At 37.0% G+C, this 16,353-nt stretch overlaps 1 protein-coding gene across 6 annotated transcripts in view; it reads left to right on the top strand.

Moving 5' to 3' along the window:
- ATP11A (ATPase phospholipid transporting 11A) overlaps nucleotides 1-16,353 on the top strand; it is a 121,800-nt gene extending 105,447 nt beyond the window's left edge. For 2 of the 6 annotated variants that reach the window (XM_031613779.2, XM_090128594.1), the window contains exons 26-29: nucleotides 2,682-2,747; nucleotides 3,052-3,155; nucleotides 3,914-4,079; nucleotides 10,789-16,353. In XM_031613779.2, the coding sequence (XP_031469639.2) occupies nucleotides 2,682-2,747; nucleotides 3,052-3,155; nucleotides 3,914-4,079; nucleotides 10,789-11,046 (594 nt within the window). In that variant the 3' untranslated portion in view covers nucleotides 11,047-16,353. Of the gene's footprint in view, nucleotides 1-2,681; nucleotides 2,748-3,051; nucleotides 3,156-3,913; nucleotides 4,080-8,731; nucleotides 8,847-8,918; nucleotides 9,009-10,788 lie in introns of all 6 variants that reach the window. The other 4 variants (XM_090128611.1, XM_031613781.2, XM_031613782.2 and 1 more) reach the window with 4 other exon arrangements.

The raw sequence follows: 16,353 nt of genomic DNA, 5'->3' as shown, positions 1-16,353 counted from the left end.
TTCAATTGCCCCCAGTATCACAGTAAAATTTAAATATTCCTGTTTGCTTCCAAACATCATTCCCCTAGAATGTTTCTGAATAAAAGTGTTTTTGAAATTGTTTGCATTCTGTACAGTAATGTTGCTAGAATACTGAAAAGTATACTTTCAGTCACCGAAATTGACTCCATAAACGTGTACCTCAGTTATTTCCTGGTAAACAAAACTAAGATGCCAAAGATTTATCTCTTTATTAGTTTGTGATGATACTTTTTGTATGAAGTTCCAATTTGGATATGGCATTGCTGGTGTTGCAAAACCATATAGTCAGAGGCCAGCTACACAAGGAAAGAAAGAAGAAAAGAAGGCACTGTAGCAGTGATTGCAAATTATGAATGTCATCTTAGTTTTACTCATATAAAAATAATTGCTGTGTGATTTTTTTTTTTTTCATCTTATCATTTGATGTAGATGGGTTTAAATATAATTGTTAAGCTGGGTTCAGAGATAGGAGAAACTATGCTAAAGGGATTAACAGAATGGGGAAAAAAAACAGGAAGGGAAATGAGTGACAAACTGGAATGTGGAAGAGACAATAAATGCAATTGCAGAAGGAGGGGGGGGGATCTTGGATAGGCTGGGAGCAGAGCACACGAAGTATTTGTTAATAAACTGCACATTAACAGACTTACAAAAGAATGATTGACAACCTGAAGTCACAAACAGTATCTTGAGATATATTCAGTGCTGAAAATGCTGTCATTTGGGGAGCTCATTCTTTCCCATATTGCTCTGCTTACTTTTCCTTTGTGCCGAATTAGCAGACTGTTGGTATCTGCTATCTCAGTGCTGTGGCCTCATTTCCTTAGCCAAAAACATGGATAGATGAGGTGTTAGGTTGTAGCCCGCTGCTTCCCATGTAGACTGATGAACAGAGGCAAGGAAGGCTTTCCTGTTATTTTCCTTATCTACCAGCTTTTACTGGAAATATGGACACATCTGTTCAGTGTGCAGAAACTTAGACTGACACAATGCACTCCAAGAGATGCCAGATACAGCATGAGAGTACTGTAAAAGTTTAACTGCAAGAGAAATCCAGTAAATGTCAGCGAAATTTCAGTTTCCTGAAACAGATTCCTGCCTGGTATTAGCTATACATACATTTTTAGTGCACACATAATTATGTAGCATGGACATGACCCTACTAAAACATCGTGTTAGATATCGTAGTAAAACTCAGTTCAAAATACTGAAGGTTTTCTGCTGTGTACACTTGGTTACACATTCAGTAATTTTGAAGAAATTAAATGGTTGTTCAGGATAATGAATATTTAGGTCAGTTATGTGTTTATTTTCTAAACAAATTTTTGTTCCCAGTGGATCAGATCATCTCAGCCAAGGTTCCTACAAATTTCTGTCATATGGCTGGCTGTGATGTCCATTCAGAGTTTTTCCCAAGGCAGGACATTTGTATGATTGTTTGCTGTATGGAGATTTCATAATCTTCCTGGGCAGGCTGTTTTTTCTGCCTTCATGCTGAAAACATTTCTCCTAATACCTAAGGACTTTTCTTGTTACTTAAGACAGGACAGTTATGTTCTGAGTAGACAGGAAGAATCACTTCCCTTTACCTGCTAATAGCATCCTTGTTAATATTTTATGAGGTTGGTCTTTACCTCTGCAACAGCACACTCAACTTGGGTTCAACTTATTCACCCCAACTAAGTCTCTTAAGTCCTGTCTAGTAAAGTTGCTTTCTAGGCAGTTGGCCTCTGTGCATTGGTGCATAGAATTCTTCTGGTGCAGAATCCTGCATTTGCTGAACTTTTTGAGATTAGTCAGCCCATTTCACCAAACAGTTGAGGTTCATCTGAGTAGAATCCCTGCTTTCAGATGTATCAGCTGCTTCTCAATTGGATATCATTTACAAATTTGTTGAGGGTATGTTCTGCTCCATTGCTCAGACTGTTTATGAAGTTAAACATTTTTGTTCTCCGCGACAACTCCTGAAGAACATCACCAGTAACTACCCTCCAGTTACTTCATAGTGCTACTGACATCTCTTTTGAGTCTGGTTGTCCAGGCAGTTTTCTGTTCATACAGCCTCACATACTTTCACTCTTACTGCTCTTCAACCAACTGCCTGCCCAGTCATTTTTTCACAGAAGGCAATCAGGTTGATCAGGTGTGAGTTGTTCATGGTAAATCATGCTGAATATTCACGATTTTTTATATTTATTCTTTTTATTTATATTTTTGTACTTTACATACTTGGGATGGAATCTAACAATACATTATCTTTACAGGGATCAAGGCGATCCTGACAAGCATGTAATGTCCTCCTTTTTGCCCTCTTGTTAAAGATGGGCTTTGGGGCCTGTATCAAGTATTCATTTGCCTCCCCATGTCACAGGGATTTTTCATGCATGATGAACAGGAGCCTTGCAATCAAAGGCCAGCTCTTTCAGCACATTTGGGCAAATCCCATACAGACCTGTGAAATGTGAAGTGTGTATACATGAGGGCAAGAAAACAGAAAAATTTTCAGTGGATAGATCATCAAAGAATTCAGTGTTGCTTAATTGTCAATTCCTGTGATCTTTGTAATATTAAGACATAGCTTTAAGATGTTTATTCTGGACAATTCATGAAGCAATGGAAGATATTATCTATTATAACTGCCTTGGACCATTTCTTTTTAGATGTTTGGAAACTGGACCTTTGGAACACTGGTGTTCACTGTGCTTGTATTTACGGTTACGCTGAAGGTAAGATATGCTGTATTTTATCCACTGAAACTTTCTTAGAGCTTGTTTTCTCATTGCTGCTTGCTAATATCACTTTCACTCCACAGCCACACATTGTAGGGTATTAGTTTATACAGTTTTTGAAATCTATGGCTTCTTAACCATGCTCAAAATTAAAAAAAAAAAAAAAAAAAGAAAAAATCCAGCTAATTCTGTGTAGAATTCTTACCCTTTTTTCAAAAGGTGTCATTTTAGTTTGACTTTCATGGAATATTCTGTTGCTTCTAAATAGTAGTAACACTATATAATGTATTGTTCTTTTCAGCTTGCACTAGATACACACTATTGGACGTGGATAAATCACTTCATGATCTGGGGATCACTGCTATTCTACATTGTCTTTTCTCTGCTCTGGGGAGGAATTATTTGGTATGAATCCTAATATAAATTGCATTGCAAATGTTATTTCAGAAACGTAAACGTGTTATACATTTCATGTTTTTCCCCACAAAGAGCTCAATTTAGCTTTTATTAATTGCAGAAATCCCAATTGCAGTCACATTTTAAATGCATCAGTAATCATTTAAATTACAGAATTACAGAATGCTCAGCTCTTCCTTCACTGTAAAGCTTTTAAAAATACTACAGTATGAGGAGAAGAATATCAGACCTCAGACTACCAGTAAAACTGTCTCACTCAAAGATAGTCCAAGGGTTTGTTCATGTAGCTGAGGCTGTCTATCGGAGGTAAAATTTCACAGAGTAGGTCAGGTCTGTGTCGCCTGAGGGTTAGCCACCTGCACAGCAGCTTGTCTTGGAGGGAGGTAGCTGTAGCAGTCTATGCTAGAGCCAGGGAGTAGAACTAACACTGAAGTTGTGCACACCATCGGGAGTCCTGTGTATGAGATCAGACTTTTTTTTTTTTTATCTTTGCAAGGGAGAGGCAGCTTGGGAGAGAGGGCAGCCTGGTATTTCCTACACCCTGACAGGCAAGAGGAAAGCAACTCTGTAGTCAGTGAACGTTTAGATGTCCTTTTGGGAATACTGGCATGGATAAATCCCAACAAACTGGGAAGTTAAACCTTCAGTATTTTATCATTTTTGTAACTTCTACGTTTAACAGTGCCAGTCTTTTCTGTCTAATGTGTATTGAAGTGTTATATCTATCTAATCTTTTTTCTCACCAGGCCTTTTCTCAATTATCAGAGGATGTATTATGTGTTCATGCAAATGCTGTCTAGTGGTCCTGCGTGGCTGGGTATAATTCTGCTCATAACTGTCAGCCTTCTTCCAGATGTTCTCAAGAAGGTCTTATGCAGACAGTTGTGGCCTACAGCAACAGAAAGAATCCAGGTAAAAATATTTTTCTGTGCAATTAGTTTTTGATGTCACAAGTTTCTAATAATTAGACCTTTCTCAAGTTTAGAGATAAGATTTGAATAGAGGTTCCCTATCTTTGTGTATATCATTGGTTTTGTATACCAGCCACTTCTTTCACCAGCCAGCATGCTGAAAGAAGCTGCATACCATTTATAGGGTGGTAAATACTTGAATGCTGTGGTGATTCATATGTTCCAATATCAGCAGCCAGTGGGAAATCAGTTGATAAGGATGGTGGAAGATAGCTATATGGTTCAACATGATTCTCGATTTGAGGAAATAAGAAGAGTAAGGAGCTCAGGATCTCAGTGAGCATAGGCAAGAAACACTTATATCAGCCTGTACAGCAGTTATTCCTGATGTCATGGAGTTATATTCACAGGTACTGCCCACACCCCTGAGTTGAGGTAATTATATTTTAAAGCAAGGAAATACATCTGTAGTCATGATACTTTATTAAGGAAACTCTAATACAGGCATTTTAGCATTTACTATGCAAGCTGAGTGTAGTTATCTAAAATGGAAAATTTTAAGCTATGTTCAGAACCTATAGGAAGAGAGCATGCCATAATGTTGAAGCTCCCTTTAAAGTAGGGTTTGCACAAGCAGTTACAGTTCTATACCAACAAACTCTACAACTACATATGCGTTTGTTGTTGAATAAACCAGTAATTCATACACTTAAAATAAACGTGATGAATATATAGTGTGTTGATAGGAAATGTCATGAATTCATGCCAACATTCATGTTACATTATCTGTAGAATATCTTACAAACTATTTATTACTGAAGCAGGGCCTGTTACAAAACAAACAAGTGTATTAAAACCTACTCTATTACTCATTTTTTGCTCTTTTATAGATAAACTTACTTTTTATCTGTTTGATTCATTATTTCAATATATATGTGCTTTGCTGTGTCAATGAGAAAAGTATTTTTAAATCTATTGTCACCTTTCTTCCAAGCCCAAAAGCAGAAATTGTTGTGTAAATGCAGGCCTGCTCTGCTGAGACTTATAGAGAAGCCAGCTTCTGGGGTAAACATGCTGTTATTCTAAGTGCATCAGACCAACCCTAACAGAAATTTTGGCTGTATTTTTGACCCCAATAAACATTCACATATTACATATATTAGAAGGTGAAGGACAATAGAGGTTTTGAACCTGAGAGTTAATGTTATTGCCCTCACCCTTTTCAGCACATCAACTGCCACCATTAAGTTAAACTAATGAGTTCTTAGTGAGTATATGTGTAGGGATCAGTTGACGTTTAATGTTTATTGGAGAAGATAGTTTGCGTTAAGAGGTAATGAATAAAGGAATTTCCAAGGAATATAAAATTTCCCTTGTGGCAAAGGTAAAAAATTCTTCTTACACGTGAAAAGCAAACCCACTTGCCATTGTTTTCTATTCCTTGAATATACCTTGGTGTAAAAATGCCTCACCTCAGGAGGGCGGGAAAGAAAGCAGAAAGCAAAGATGTATTTCTAGGCAGATCAGCATTTAGCATTTCTCTATTTCAATATCTTTAACAGATCTCTCTGTCCTCTCTGCTATTTGTGGAAGGAGTTGGTTTTGGTGTAGGTTCTGCATGCTTAATTGAAGTCTAAAGAGAGAGAATGAGGCTGGGTGCTGGGTTAATACAAATACACAGCCTTAAGTAAAGGAATTTCACCAACATCATATGTTAGTGCTGGAAAATGAGTCAATTTCAAGGCAAACTTTGGGCTAACACTGGCAATATTCTTTTTTTAATATTTAGAACAAAATCTTTGACTTTTAACCAGATATATCGCTTGTGTTTCTTCTTCCCTCTCTTTGTTTCCTCCTGTCTTCCAATCCGCTTTGTCTAAATAACTGCTGCCTTGCTTTAAATATAAATGATGGTTACCTCCTACAATCTCCTGGGAAAATCAGACTAAACATCAGTGCCTTTCTGTTGAGCAGTCCACCATCTTTATGCTTTCTCAGACTTCAAGCAGTCTAAGTTTCTAATGGAACAAAAGGTGACTTTTTTTCTGCCTTTCTGCATGCTTGGCCATTTCATTCGAAGGACAGTAAAAAGTTTGTCATCAGAAGTTATTTACTGTACTCATTATCTCCATTTCTGATTCACATCAACTGTACTTCGCAAAATACTTGTAAATTTTTCCTATTTCTGTTTATTTATCGTGAGGACTCTATAAGTCATTGTCATAATCTGTCACTATCACCATCATTTTTGTCACGTTGCTACTGAATTCTACAAAACGCAGGCTCAAGAATCTAAGATTTTTAGACCCCATTTTAATCTTTTGTGTTTCTATCAGCGAATGCATGTCTTGTTTGCATTGTAAATCACCAAAAGGAATAGTTGCCACATAGAGCAATAATTCTGAATATGCTGACATTCTAGCTTGATATGGAAAAGCTGGTTCTGGAAGCCCTTTTAGCAGTCTTTCAAATATATTAAAATATCCGCTCTGCTGAAAATGCAACTTTTTTGCACTAAGTTATTTCTAGCAGGCATTTTCGAATCTGTGCTTCTTTCTAAAAAGAAAATAGCTCAAGATTCTGAAGTCTATGAGATATAATTTAATACAGAAGTAGAAGAAATGCGGATAAATCTTGGCTTCTCTGCAGTCTGCAAGAAAAACTCCTTTTGACTTGATACTACGAAGCTCTTAGTTTGGTTTCCATTACAGATTTTATGTCCTTAATTTTTAACAGACTAAGATGAAAAATACATCATCTTTCTTCCTTCAAAACTTATAGTCAATAAAAATGACCCTAATTGTAGAAGTCACAGAGAAGATATTCAAAGTTGTTTTCACTCTTGCAAATTTTGACTAAAATTGGCTTTTAAGATCTTTTGGATTGGTCTGAAGTGAGTTTGAAACTAATACTATTTTTAAACTTACTGCATTCCCATAAACTCTACAACCTTTTCGATAAAGGGCTTCTGGAACAGTTGGCAAGACTAACACAGGGCTGGCAGTCACCTTGCAGGTTACTAACTTAGTTCTGCTCAGACAATCAGATGGCACACAGCCTTTGAAGCAATTCTTGTCTTTTTTACCTATTCTATTACTTGGGGGTCACTCCACAGTGTGGTAGGTCATTGCTTACCATCGTCACCATTCACAGTTTTTTAAACACTCCCAATCTAGTTCTGGGCTCTTGGAAAGATCTTTTCATTTATATATGCAGGTATACATTCACGTATGTATACGTGTATATATGCATACATATATGTCCATATATGTATGTGTGTATATATGTGCATATACACAACCTGCTGACTTTCTTGTGCTCAAACATTAACTCTGCAAAAGCTTTGGAGGAATCGGTTGTCTGGTAATTTAAATCATAACTTGCTCATGTCTGTCACAATTAGTTGCAGTGAGTATTTGGCTCAATGAAACAAGCTGAATTTGTTCTTTAACTGGAAAATATGCTGCTGTAATGTTTCCTTCAGCCTTATCTTTGAAGAGGCAATAGGGCTTTTTTAATATCCTACTTATATTAATTGATGATATTTCTTTTTTCTTCACTCTCTCATTGAGAAGAGAAGCTAAGCAGTTTTGTCATGGAAAATGTAACTTCACTTTGAATTGTTTTCTTTTCATTTTAAATTGTCACATTGATGGACAACGTTTCTGTATTCCAAGTATTTCTAGCTGAAATACCAGGCCTTTTGGTTGTGAGCTGTAAATAACTTCTACGTTTTCACCCCTTTTTAAGAAATATTTTTCTTTTTCCTTTTGCTTCTGATTGATGGTTTTTATACTTTGCTTTCACTTCAGTCTCCAGATCAGCCCATCAGGCTCTGCGTGGAATCTCTGCCCTTTGCTGCTCCCACCGTCCTGCTTTTGACTGGGGAAGGCTTTCTGGGGACTCGCCATCTTTCTGTTCCTCATTGGGCTTGGCTGCTGTTGCACACAAAACAGCACAGGCCTCTTAGAGAGGCCAGCTGTTGCATTTGTTACATGTTGGGCTCTTCTACAGAAAACAAAGAAATGGTCCTGCTGTTGAAATATTTGAATCCCATACAATAAGTTACCATGATAACTGCCTTGCCCCTTTCAGCAGGTGGTAATGACTAGGTTGTAAGCCTTCATCAGCTGACACCATCACCTTCTGTTTAGTGCTCCTTGCAGTGCTCCAGTAGCTCTTGGAAGAAGCAGAACATCCACTCCTTAATTTGGAGTTCCTGGACTGGCTGGGAGAGATTCCCTAAGGAAATACTGGGCCAGCAGGAATGCCTGATGCCCTACAGGGCACTGCTCCATGTGCACCTCATGGCATCATATCAAGGGGAGATTTTTTATTGAGTATACGTTATTGTCAGCAGGGAGCCCATGGTACTTAGTCATGCCACAGTTTAAAGACTTTAAATGAGAGTAATTAAGTATTTTTAACAGTTTGAAATTGAATTGTGAAAGTATGGCTCAAACAATTAGACCTCAGGATCAAGAAATAGAAACTTTGTTTTACTCTGGATAACCTTTCCCTTTTAAACCTATCAGAAAATCTGTCACTTTATAGGGCCCTGCTACAATAGTTGCACTTGTACCAAATGGTACAATTCATTCATATTTCCCTCCTGTGTTCAGCAAGTCTCACTGTTTTTCCTCATCCTTGCAGAAGAGTATGAGACATAAAACAGCCCTAAATGCACTGGTGAACAGCGATGGGCCACTTCTTGAAGGAACTCTTTCAGCTTCGAGCCATAATTAGATCAAAGCTAGGTAACAGTACTGTACGTGTTGCCAGTTTGGATGGATTTCTATTGGTGAACTGTACTTATTTACAAATCAACTGTTTCCTCCAGAGTTTTTCCTGTATTTCATCAATATTGATACAAAATAATTATGTTTTATTTGGAGAGCCTAGTTGTTGCAAAAGATGTTCTATGTCACAGGTAAGCTTTTTTTGTCTCAGACAGTCATGTGAGGAGAACAGTGTGTCTGTGTGAGTGGATATACCCATATTAAAGTCTAGTTAATACATGGTGTTACAAATAGGTGTTGTTTTACATCTGTTTTGTAAGAACAGCAGTTATTACAGCAGGGTGTGCTCGCAATTACGCTGCAGTGTCAAATACATGAAGTCAGAAGTCTCACACATTAGCAGTTTCTCTCTTGTCTCTCATGTTTTTGGATACACGCATAGACCAAGTGCAGACAGTAAAACAGAGAGATTGTCATACAAAAGGAGTTGATTTATTTGTGAGTAGGACCCTGGGTCAGGGGCTGTGTGTATGCCAGAATCTACTATCTTTGGTCACTGCTGAACAATTAGCAGTAGAAAGCCCCAGCTTTCTGAAGTAGTGTCAGGCATGGCATATTAAAACCCAACATTTTATGTGTAGAAAAAATACCATTTTATTTTTAGAAAGAGTTAACTAAAATGTTTCACTTTGTAGCTGGAGGAATAGGAAATAGAAGTTATACAGTGTAGGATTGCACTACCCACTGATGTTTCCAGAGGAAGGTTAGCCACCCTATTATCTGTTTCCCTAAATTTTTCTGTAGTAATGTTAGTATTTGGTCTATATGTCTTTAAAAGAATTCAGACCTCGCTGCTAGTGAGCAGTTTGGTACAGTTCACTGACTCTCTTCTGAGAGAAACTGTTTTAAGGGAGCTTTCTACATACTTTTGGTTATGTTAGTGTAGCAGTTCAAGCTTGTGATTGGCATTGAAAGTAGGCAAACTTCTGTAAGCTATGTTATTATTTTGGGATTTTGTCCCTCTTACTACTGTGTTAATGTTAACAGGAAAGGAGGAAATCCATGATCAAGAGTAGAGTATTAAGTGGCTTAAATAGTACTCATGGAGAGAATCATTGATAACACTTGTCCAAATCATGGTTAGAATGCATTAGTATCTTAAACATGGTCATATAACCTCCACAGCCCTATGTCTGGAAATTTAAAGTACATTTCATGAGGAGATAAGATAATCTCACTGAGAAAAGTGCTGTGCTGCCTTCCTTCTAGTCTGTTCATTCCAAGGTCTTGTCGTGTACCATGCTATTACCATGGTCCTGAGTATTTCCAGAGTTGAGATGCCAATTCTGCCACATGTGGGATGATTGTGTGGTATAGATAAACTTTAATGGACAGTTAGACTAAGATAGACACACTGTTGTGATTGCCTACAGGTACTTTATGCTACACGTAAACCTGAGCAATTCCAAAGCCTGGCAGTGCTTAGAAGTGCAAAACAAGTGCACTAAAAACCTCTGGAAATTCTATCTACTGGCTCAAATCAACTGTAAAGAATTCCCTCTCTTTGGAAGTACAGGGCAAAGTAGTTGAGTATGTTCTATCTCAAAATTCCCCATAAGAATTCCTGACTAAAAAAAGTTCTGAGATAAAAAGAGGTACAAAAGAGATTGCACGTTGAATTATAAACAAGATTAAAAATAAATAAATAAACAACACAAAAATCAACTTGAAAGCAGTCCTCTGTGTCTTCATCTCTTTTCTAGAGAGCCTATTATCAGGCTTGGAGATTATATGTAAAATTGCACCTAATTCTTTAGGTCTTAATATACAGCCAATCATGTTCAAAGAGGGATTTTACCTTCACATGAAGCAAATAGCCAAAGTGGTGATTTAGTGAAAGGCAGAAAGAATGCAAGATTAGGCTTTTAGTTCTGAAGTCACCTACTTACTTGTTTTTCTTTTTCTCAACAGAATGCATCAAGGCACTGTCGGGACCACATCTCAGAATTCACACCTCTTGCCTGCCTCAAAAGCCCAAGATACAGGAGCAATGACTGCAGCAATTCCCCAGCAAGAAGGTCTCATTCTCGTTCTAAAAAAACAATGTTTACGCACTGGAGAGGCATTGATTATTCAGTGCTTCCATCTGTCTTTGGCTACTCAAATAAGCATTGTCGTTCCAGTGCAGGCTACCGCTACAGTGGGTCAGGTTTGGAAACGTCTGTATGACAGAACACCAATTCAAGCCTTTAAAAACTGTACCTTTGTTTATTTCTTTTTCTAGGAAACAAACAAGTCACAGAAATATATCAAACTATACGTGGCTTTTGCTGTCTGAGGTAAAGCTCAGGCAAACAGGATCAAGAGCTAGAAGTATGAAACCTTCCAGGCCGATGGGCCTTCTTTCTATGTTTTGAACTACTGGGGCAATGAACAATCCGCACAGTCTGGTACTGTGAGACTGGTAGCACTAAAATTTACGCATCTTCCTGTGTCAAGATTCTTGTGCATTTGTTGTTTCTGTCATCTTTAGTCATTTTGTTACTTGCAGTGTATAGTTTCAGTCAGTGACCTACATTCTGAGATCGACAGTTTTAATTTTCAGCCAGAAGCGATGACCTCAGTTATCTCCGATGAAAGTTTCCTAAAGCATATTATTAAGTGCTGTTTCTGATTTTCCTCTATCCTTTTTTTCTTTCTTTGCTTTTTCTATAGAACAAACTGGTGTTTCCTCTGTGCAAATCTGCTTTCAAGAAACACTCTCTAGTGTTCACTTCCTTGTAAGTGGCCAAATCAGGGCCTCGTATGGTTTTCAGTTAGTACTCCCCCGTAGAAAAACAGGCAAAACAATCCTTGTGTAGAGTACGTGCACACTACATGAAGTCAAGTTGGCTGTTCAGTAGGTATCATCAACGCTGATATCTACAGAAAAATCGAATGTAAGCATTTTGCCTCCAGTGTCTTTGTGAATTTGTCAAGGATGCAGGTACGCAGTGTTTCCACTTCTTAACTATCTCCATGGTTTTAAAGTATGCATTGTAGTAAGTATAGTAGTAAGTTTTATACAGAGAACCTATTTGGTTTGGTTTTTTTTCCCCTTAAAAAAAGGCTATTTTTCCAAATAAGCGTCTTTTATTATCTGAAGTAATCTTTTAGTTTTGACTTTTTATTTCTTTAGGTTTTTTTTTTTTTTAGTGATAAGATCTAATTGGCTGAGGAGATGCATTACAAAGCAAGGAATACCCAACTGTTAACTTTTGCAAGCAAACCAGTAGGTGGCACACAGCTATTACTAACAGCTGAAACATAATTATAATAGAAATTAGTTTGACTGCAAAGATTCTGTTTGTATTACTTCAAGTATGACAGCCAACTTTTACTTCTATTTTCTCTGCTACGTTTATTTTACCTTGCACTAATTCAACTATTAGCTGTATCCTTGTCTTGTTTCTTTAGTCCAGTGTTTTATTTTGGGGTACAAAACTACCTGAAGGAATAATCCAATTTCAGTCTAGTTTAGCCTGGTGTTTTTAACTCGTTAATAACCACAGTCTTTAAATACTTCTGGGAGGATATTAACTAAAAATGTGTTGCAGTGTGAAAACAAAATATTTGGAATCGGAGCTGCACTCTCTATTGGAAGACTTGAGCAAAACATTAGTTGTGTGTTTAATGAACATGAGTGGTGGAGAAAAATGACTTCCCATAGAGACAAAACGGTTTTCTTAATAATTTACTTTTGAGTAAAAGAAAAATCAAGTTGGTAGGAAATGTTCCCCACAATATTCCGAGTGACTTTCCTGTTCAACAAGTAGTGAAATGTTAAATATTCCCTGGGACATACAGATTGTAAAGTCAGCAGTGAAATTTTTATTATACCAAAGAAAAGGGAAGAATTATAAAAGGCTGATGGTGAGCACCACAAATGAAGGTACCTTTACCATTTAACATGTAGCACTTTTGTGTTTCAAAGAATGTCCTCATAGCAGAAACATTTTGAAATACATAAACATGTATATGAGTGTGGGAGTGTGTACATATATATGCCATTGCATACTTGAATGTTGGTCAGTTCAAACCATCCCCTACATAAAACACTGGTGTATATATTTTTTAAACAAAGTTATTATGCGTATAAATTTTATACCAGTAGCAGTGACAAATTTCTTGTGTGTAGTTAACAAATTATTTGTAATGTATTTTTTAGAAATCTTAAAATTGCCTTTGCACTGAAATATTTTTCATACTGTAGCTATTTATAAATCTGTTTTACGCATACATTTGTTAACACACCATTTCTATTTTTTTTAAGTATATATGTTTTGAAGGCTTTTTTTATACTTATGAGTTTTGGCCACTTAAATTTAGCTTAGAGTGGAGTTGTGGCTGAATGTTAAAATTTTAATGAATGTTAAATTAGAAATATAGGTCAGTTGCTCTGTCAGTGTCACCCAAACCATTAATGATTTGCTGGCAATTAGAGCGATACACTTTCTGTGCTGTACTGTTACTGCTAGCTTTTCTATTCTATAAACCCTCCTGCTTTTTTACTTCTTGAGTTCCATCTTTTAGCCTTAAATAAGGAGATTTTTGCTTGATGATTTTGAAAGTGCTGCATTCCCGTTCAGCCTGTTAACAAAGCAGTTCATTGCAAACTTAGTGTAGACCAGCACTTAGAATATTTATGATATTATTCATGCTGAAACACCTCTTTAAGCATTTGGGAAATTTTAGTTGAACGTGTCATTTTTGGAGGAGGAAAAATGCTTGAATTTAAGTGGAAATTTCTGCTTTGATTTAGCAATACTTTTACCTTTAAAAGTTGATACTGTTTATTAAAATAGACCATTTGATGGAAAACCCATAGAACATGAACATTTCACTCGATAGGTTTTTGTTTCTGTACTATTGCCATGCAAACTTAGCCCACTGCAGCAGGTGGCAACTTGGAGTTAATCTGTAAACATACCAGGCAATACCAAGATGAAAACTTAGAAGTTAGATCAAAATGAATTACAATGTTTTATTATGGATGGGGCACTGAAAGGAGACTGGTTTCTATATATTGTAAGAATGGGGAAAAGTATAAAAAATCTATATAACTTCCTAACTCGCCTTGTTTAAATCGTTGCAGCTTTAACAGCATAATGTCTCCATAACTGCTTCTGTAAATGTCTTGAAACTGGTAAGCGCTAACCAAATGTATCTGAAGACTTAGAAAGTATTTCAAGCTTTTCAGCCACTGAAGTTCGTATATTCCTGCAGTGGCTCGTGGCAAAAGATGTGGATCTTTTTGATTTTACACTGTACAATAATTGTTTGTTCAGCCACTTAATATAAAAGCTTACAGTTTACTTTCTTGCTTGCATTAGCCTGTCTTGTCCCAACTGGCTTGCAAATACAAAAGGAAAAAGATAGCCGAATTGAGCACTGCACTACTTTTCTTTTTGGAAGCCAGTGGGGTCGTTGTGCTCATGCTACTGTCTCTGTTAAAAAAGCTTTAATGAAAATTTGTGAAAGTATTGCGAAAGTTAAAAAGTACGCGATTCTACTTTGCAGAATAATCTAAAAATCCGTTGATGAAGCTTTAATTTTTTACCTTAGGAGAATTCACACGATTTTAATACGCATCATCTCTAACAAGTTCTGTGCTACGTATGCACTCCATTTTAAATGTCCTTCCATGACTGAACGTAAAGTAGAATCTGCGGAAGCGCTGCCCGGGGGCTGGGGGTAGTTATCTGTGCATTAAACATTAAAGATGTCTGTAGTCATCGGCACCAAATACTAACACTTATTTTTATTGTACAATTATAGGTGCATTTATTTGAAAATAAATCAGCCTTCAAATCTAATGTTTAGATTATCCTATACCACTTCATTTATTTGATTTGAAGAGTCAGTGTGTGAATACGTTACTGTAAAGTTTCTTTTCAGTGCTATTTTTAACTTTAATTTCTGTAGATAACCAAATATAACTTGTTTATATTCAGTCACGTTTTGGGTCCTTACGTAGAACATATGAGCAGGAGACATGGATCTGCTTGCAATAAATATAAACATTCAGAACTGGTTTAAGTTTGCTCACGAGTAATTAAAACCAAGTATGAATATGAAATGATTTCATATTAGTCTGTAATAAAATGTAAGTAGAGAACAGAAAATGGATTGAGTGTTTGATTCTGCTGCTGAATATGCTTGTAGTCACGTCTGCTCTCAGAGAGTATGCAGCCAGTTAAAAAAGCAAGGGGAACATTCAAAGAAGCCAAAAGTGAATGAAGTGAGGGCTGCTGCAGAGCTGATCCAAACCAGTACCGGTCCAGGAGAGCTTCATTCTTCCCACACTGATTGGATTAGTGCTAAAGTTCTTTACAATCTAAGCTAGTAAAGCTGCACATAAGAAGATCTGTACTTCCTTGCAGTCCTGCTGGCCTGGGTACCCAGAGCTAGTTCACCTTTCTCTGCATTGTCATCAGTTTAAAGAAACGGAATTAAAGGCAAAGCCAGTGTGCTTTGCCATCTGACTTGGCAGCACAAAGCAGGCTGATTGCACAAATGTCTATCATTTTCTTTTGTTTGGTGGTACAATGGGACATTCTGTACTTTGGACACCGTTGCAAAGCATGCAAACAAATATCTTGACAATATCAACCTGAAGCTACCCCAGAGAGCTTCTACAAAGCAGGTCAGAGCACGAGGTGAGGTGCCTCCCGTTCTTTCTTCAGTCTGATCCAGTACTTGATCCAGTGGCTGGCAGCCCTGCCTGTGGCAGTGGGGTTGGAACTTGATGATCCTTGACTTTCCTTCCAACCCAAGCCATTCTGTGATTCTTGATGAGGCTACATAGAATGCTTAGGCATTGTGTATTGACTTTTCTGTTCCCATAATAACAATGTTCGAGTAACAGATTTCTGCTTGTAACAACTATTTACCTGAATAATGCAAGCCTATTTACCTACCCTTTTGTTCATCAAGAAGGGTTGGGTTTTCTACTGAATGAGCTTGTGGTGGAGGTGGTTTGAGGGGAAAAAGGTGAATCTGGAAGATGTTTTCCCCTTTCTTCATGTAGTGAACTAAAAAATGCACAAATTGCAATTAGATAAAAACTGAAAGAGGAATATGATGGATATGGATTTCAGGAAGAACACGGTAGCACAAGGAAGAAGTCACCTTGTAAGTAGGCAACTTTCTATTTTGTATGTAAAAATGTTAAATTGTTTAAAAGATAAAACAGCAGAAAGGCAGTGATTTCTCATTATTAATTCTAAATTGAATACCGCGTTTTCGTTGAGCTCTTTAAATTACCCTTTTCTAGTTAGTTACATCGTAAATTAATTGAAAGCTGTTTTTTCTATAAAGAGGGTACTTTTTTCCTGCAATATATACAATGCTTCTCTATAAACTATTTCAAGAGGTCAGTTTTGATATTAATTGAAATAGGTTGGAGACAGAATGAAATTCCATGTTTTTCCTTTATGCACATTCTGATTTCCTCAGCTGATACTCAACAAAAAGTTAAAAATGATTTTTCAGCGT

Source organism: Phasianus colchicus, chromosome 1, assembly GCF_987193195.1.
Source record: "Phasianus colchicus chromosome 1, bPhaCol1.hap1.1, whole genome shotgun sequence".
Classification (NCBI taxonomy): Eukaryota; Metazoa; Chordata; class Aves; order Galliformes; family Phasianidae; genus Phasianus; species Phasianus colchicus.
This window is presented reverse-complemented; position numbering and strand designations above follow the sequence as displayed.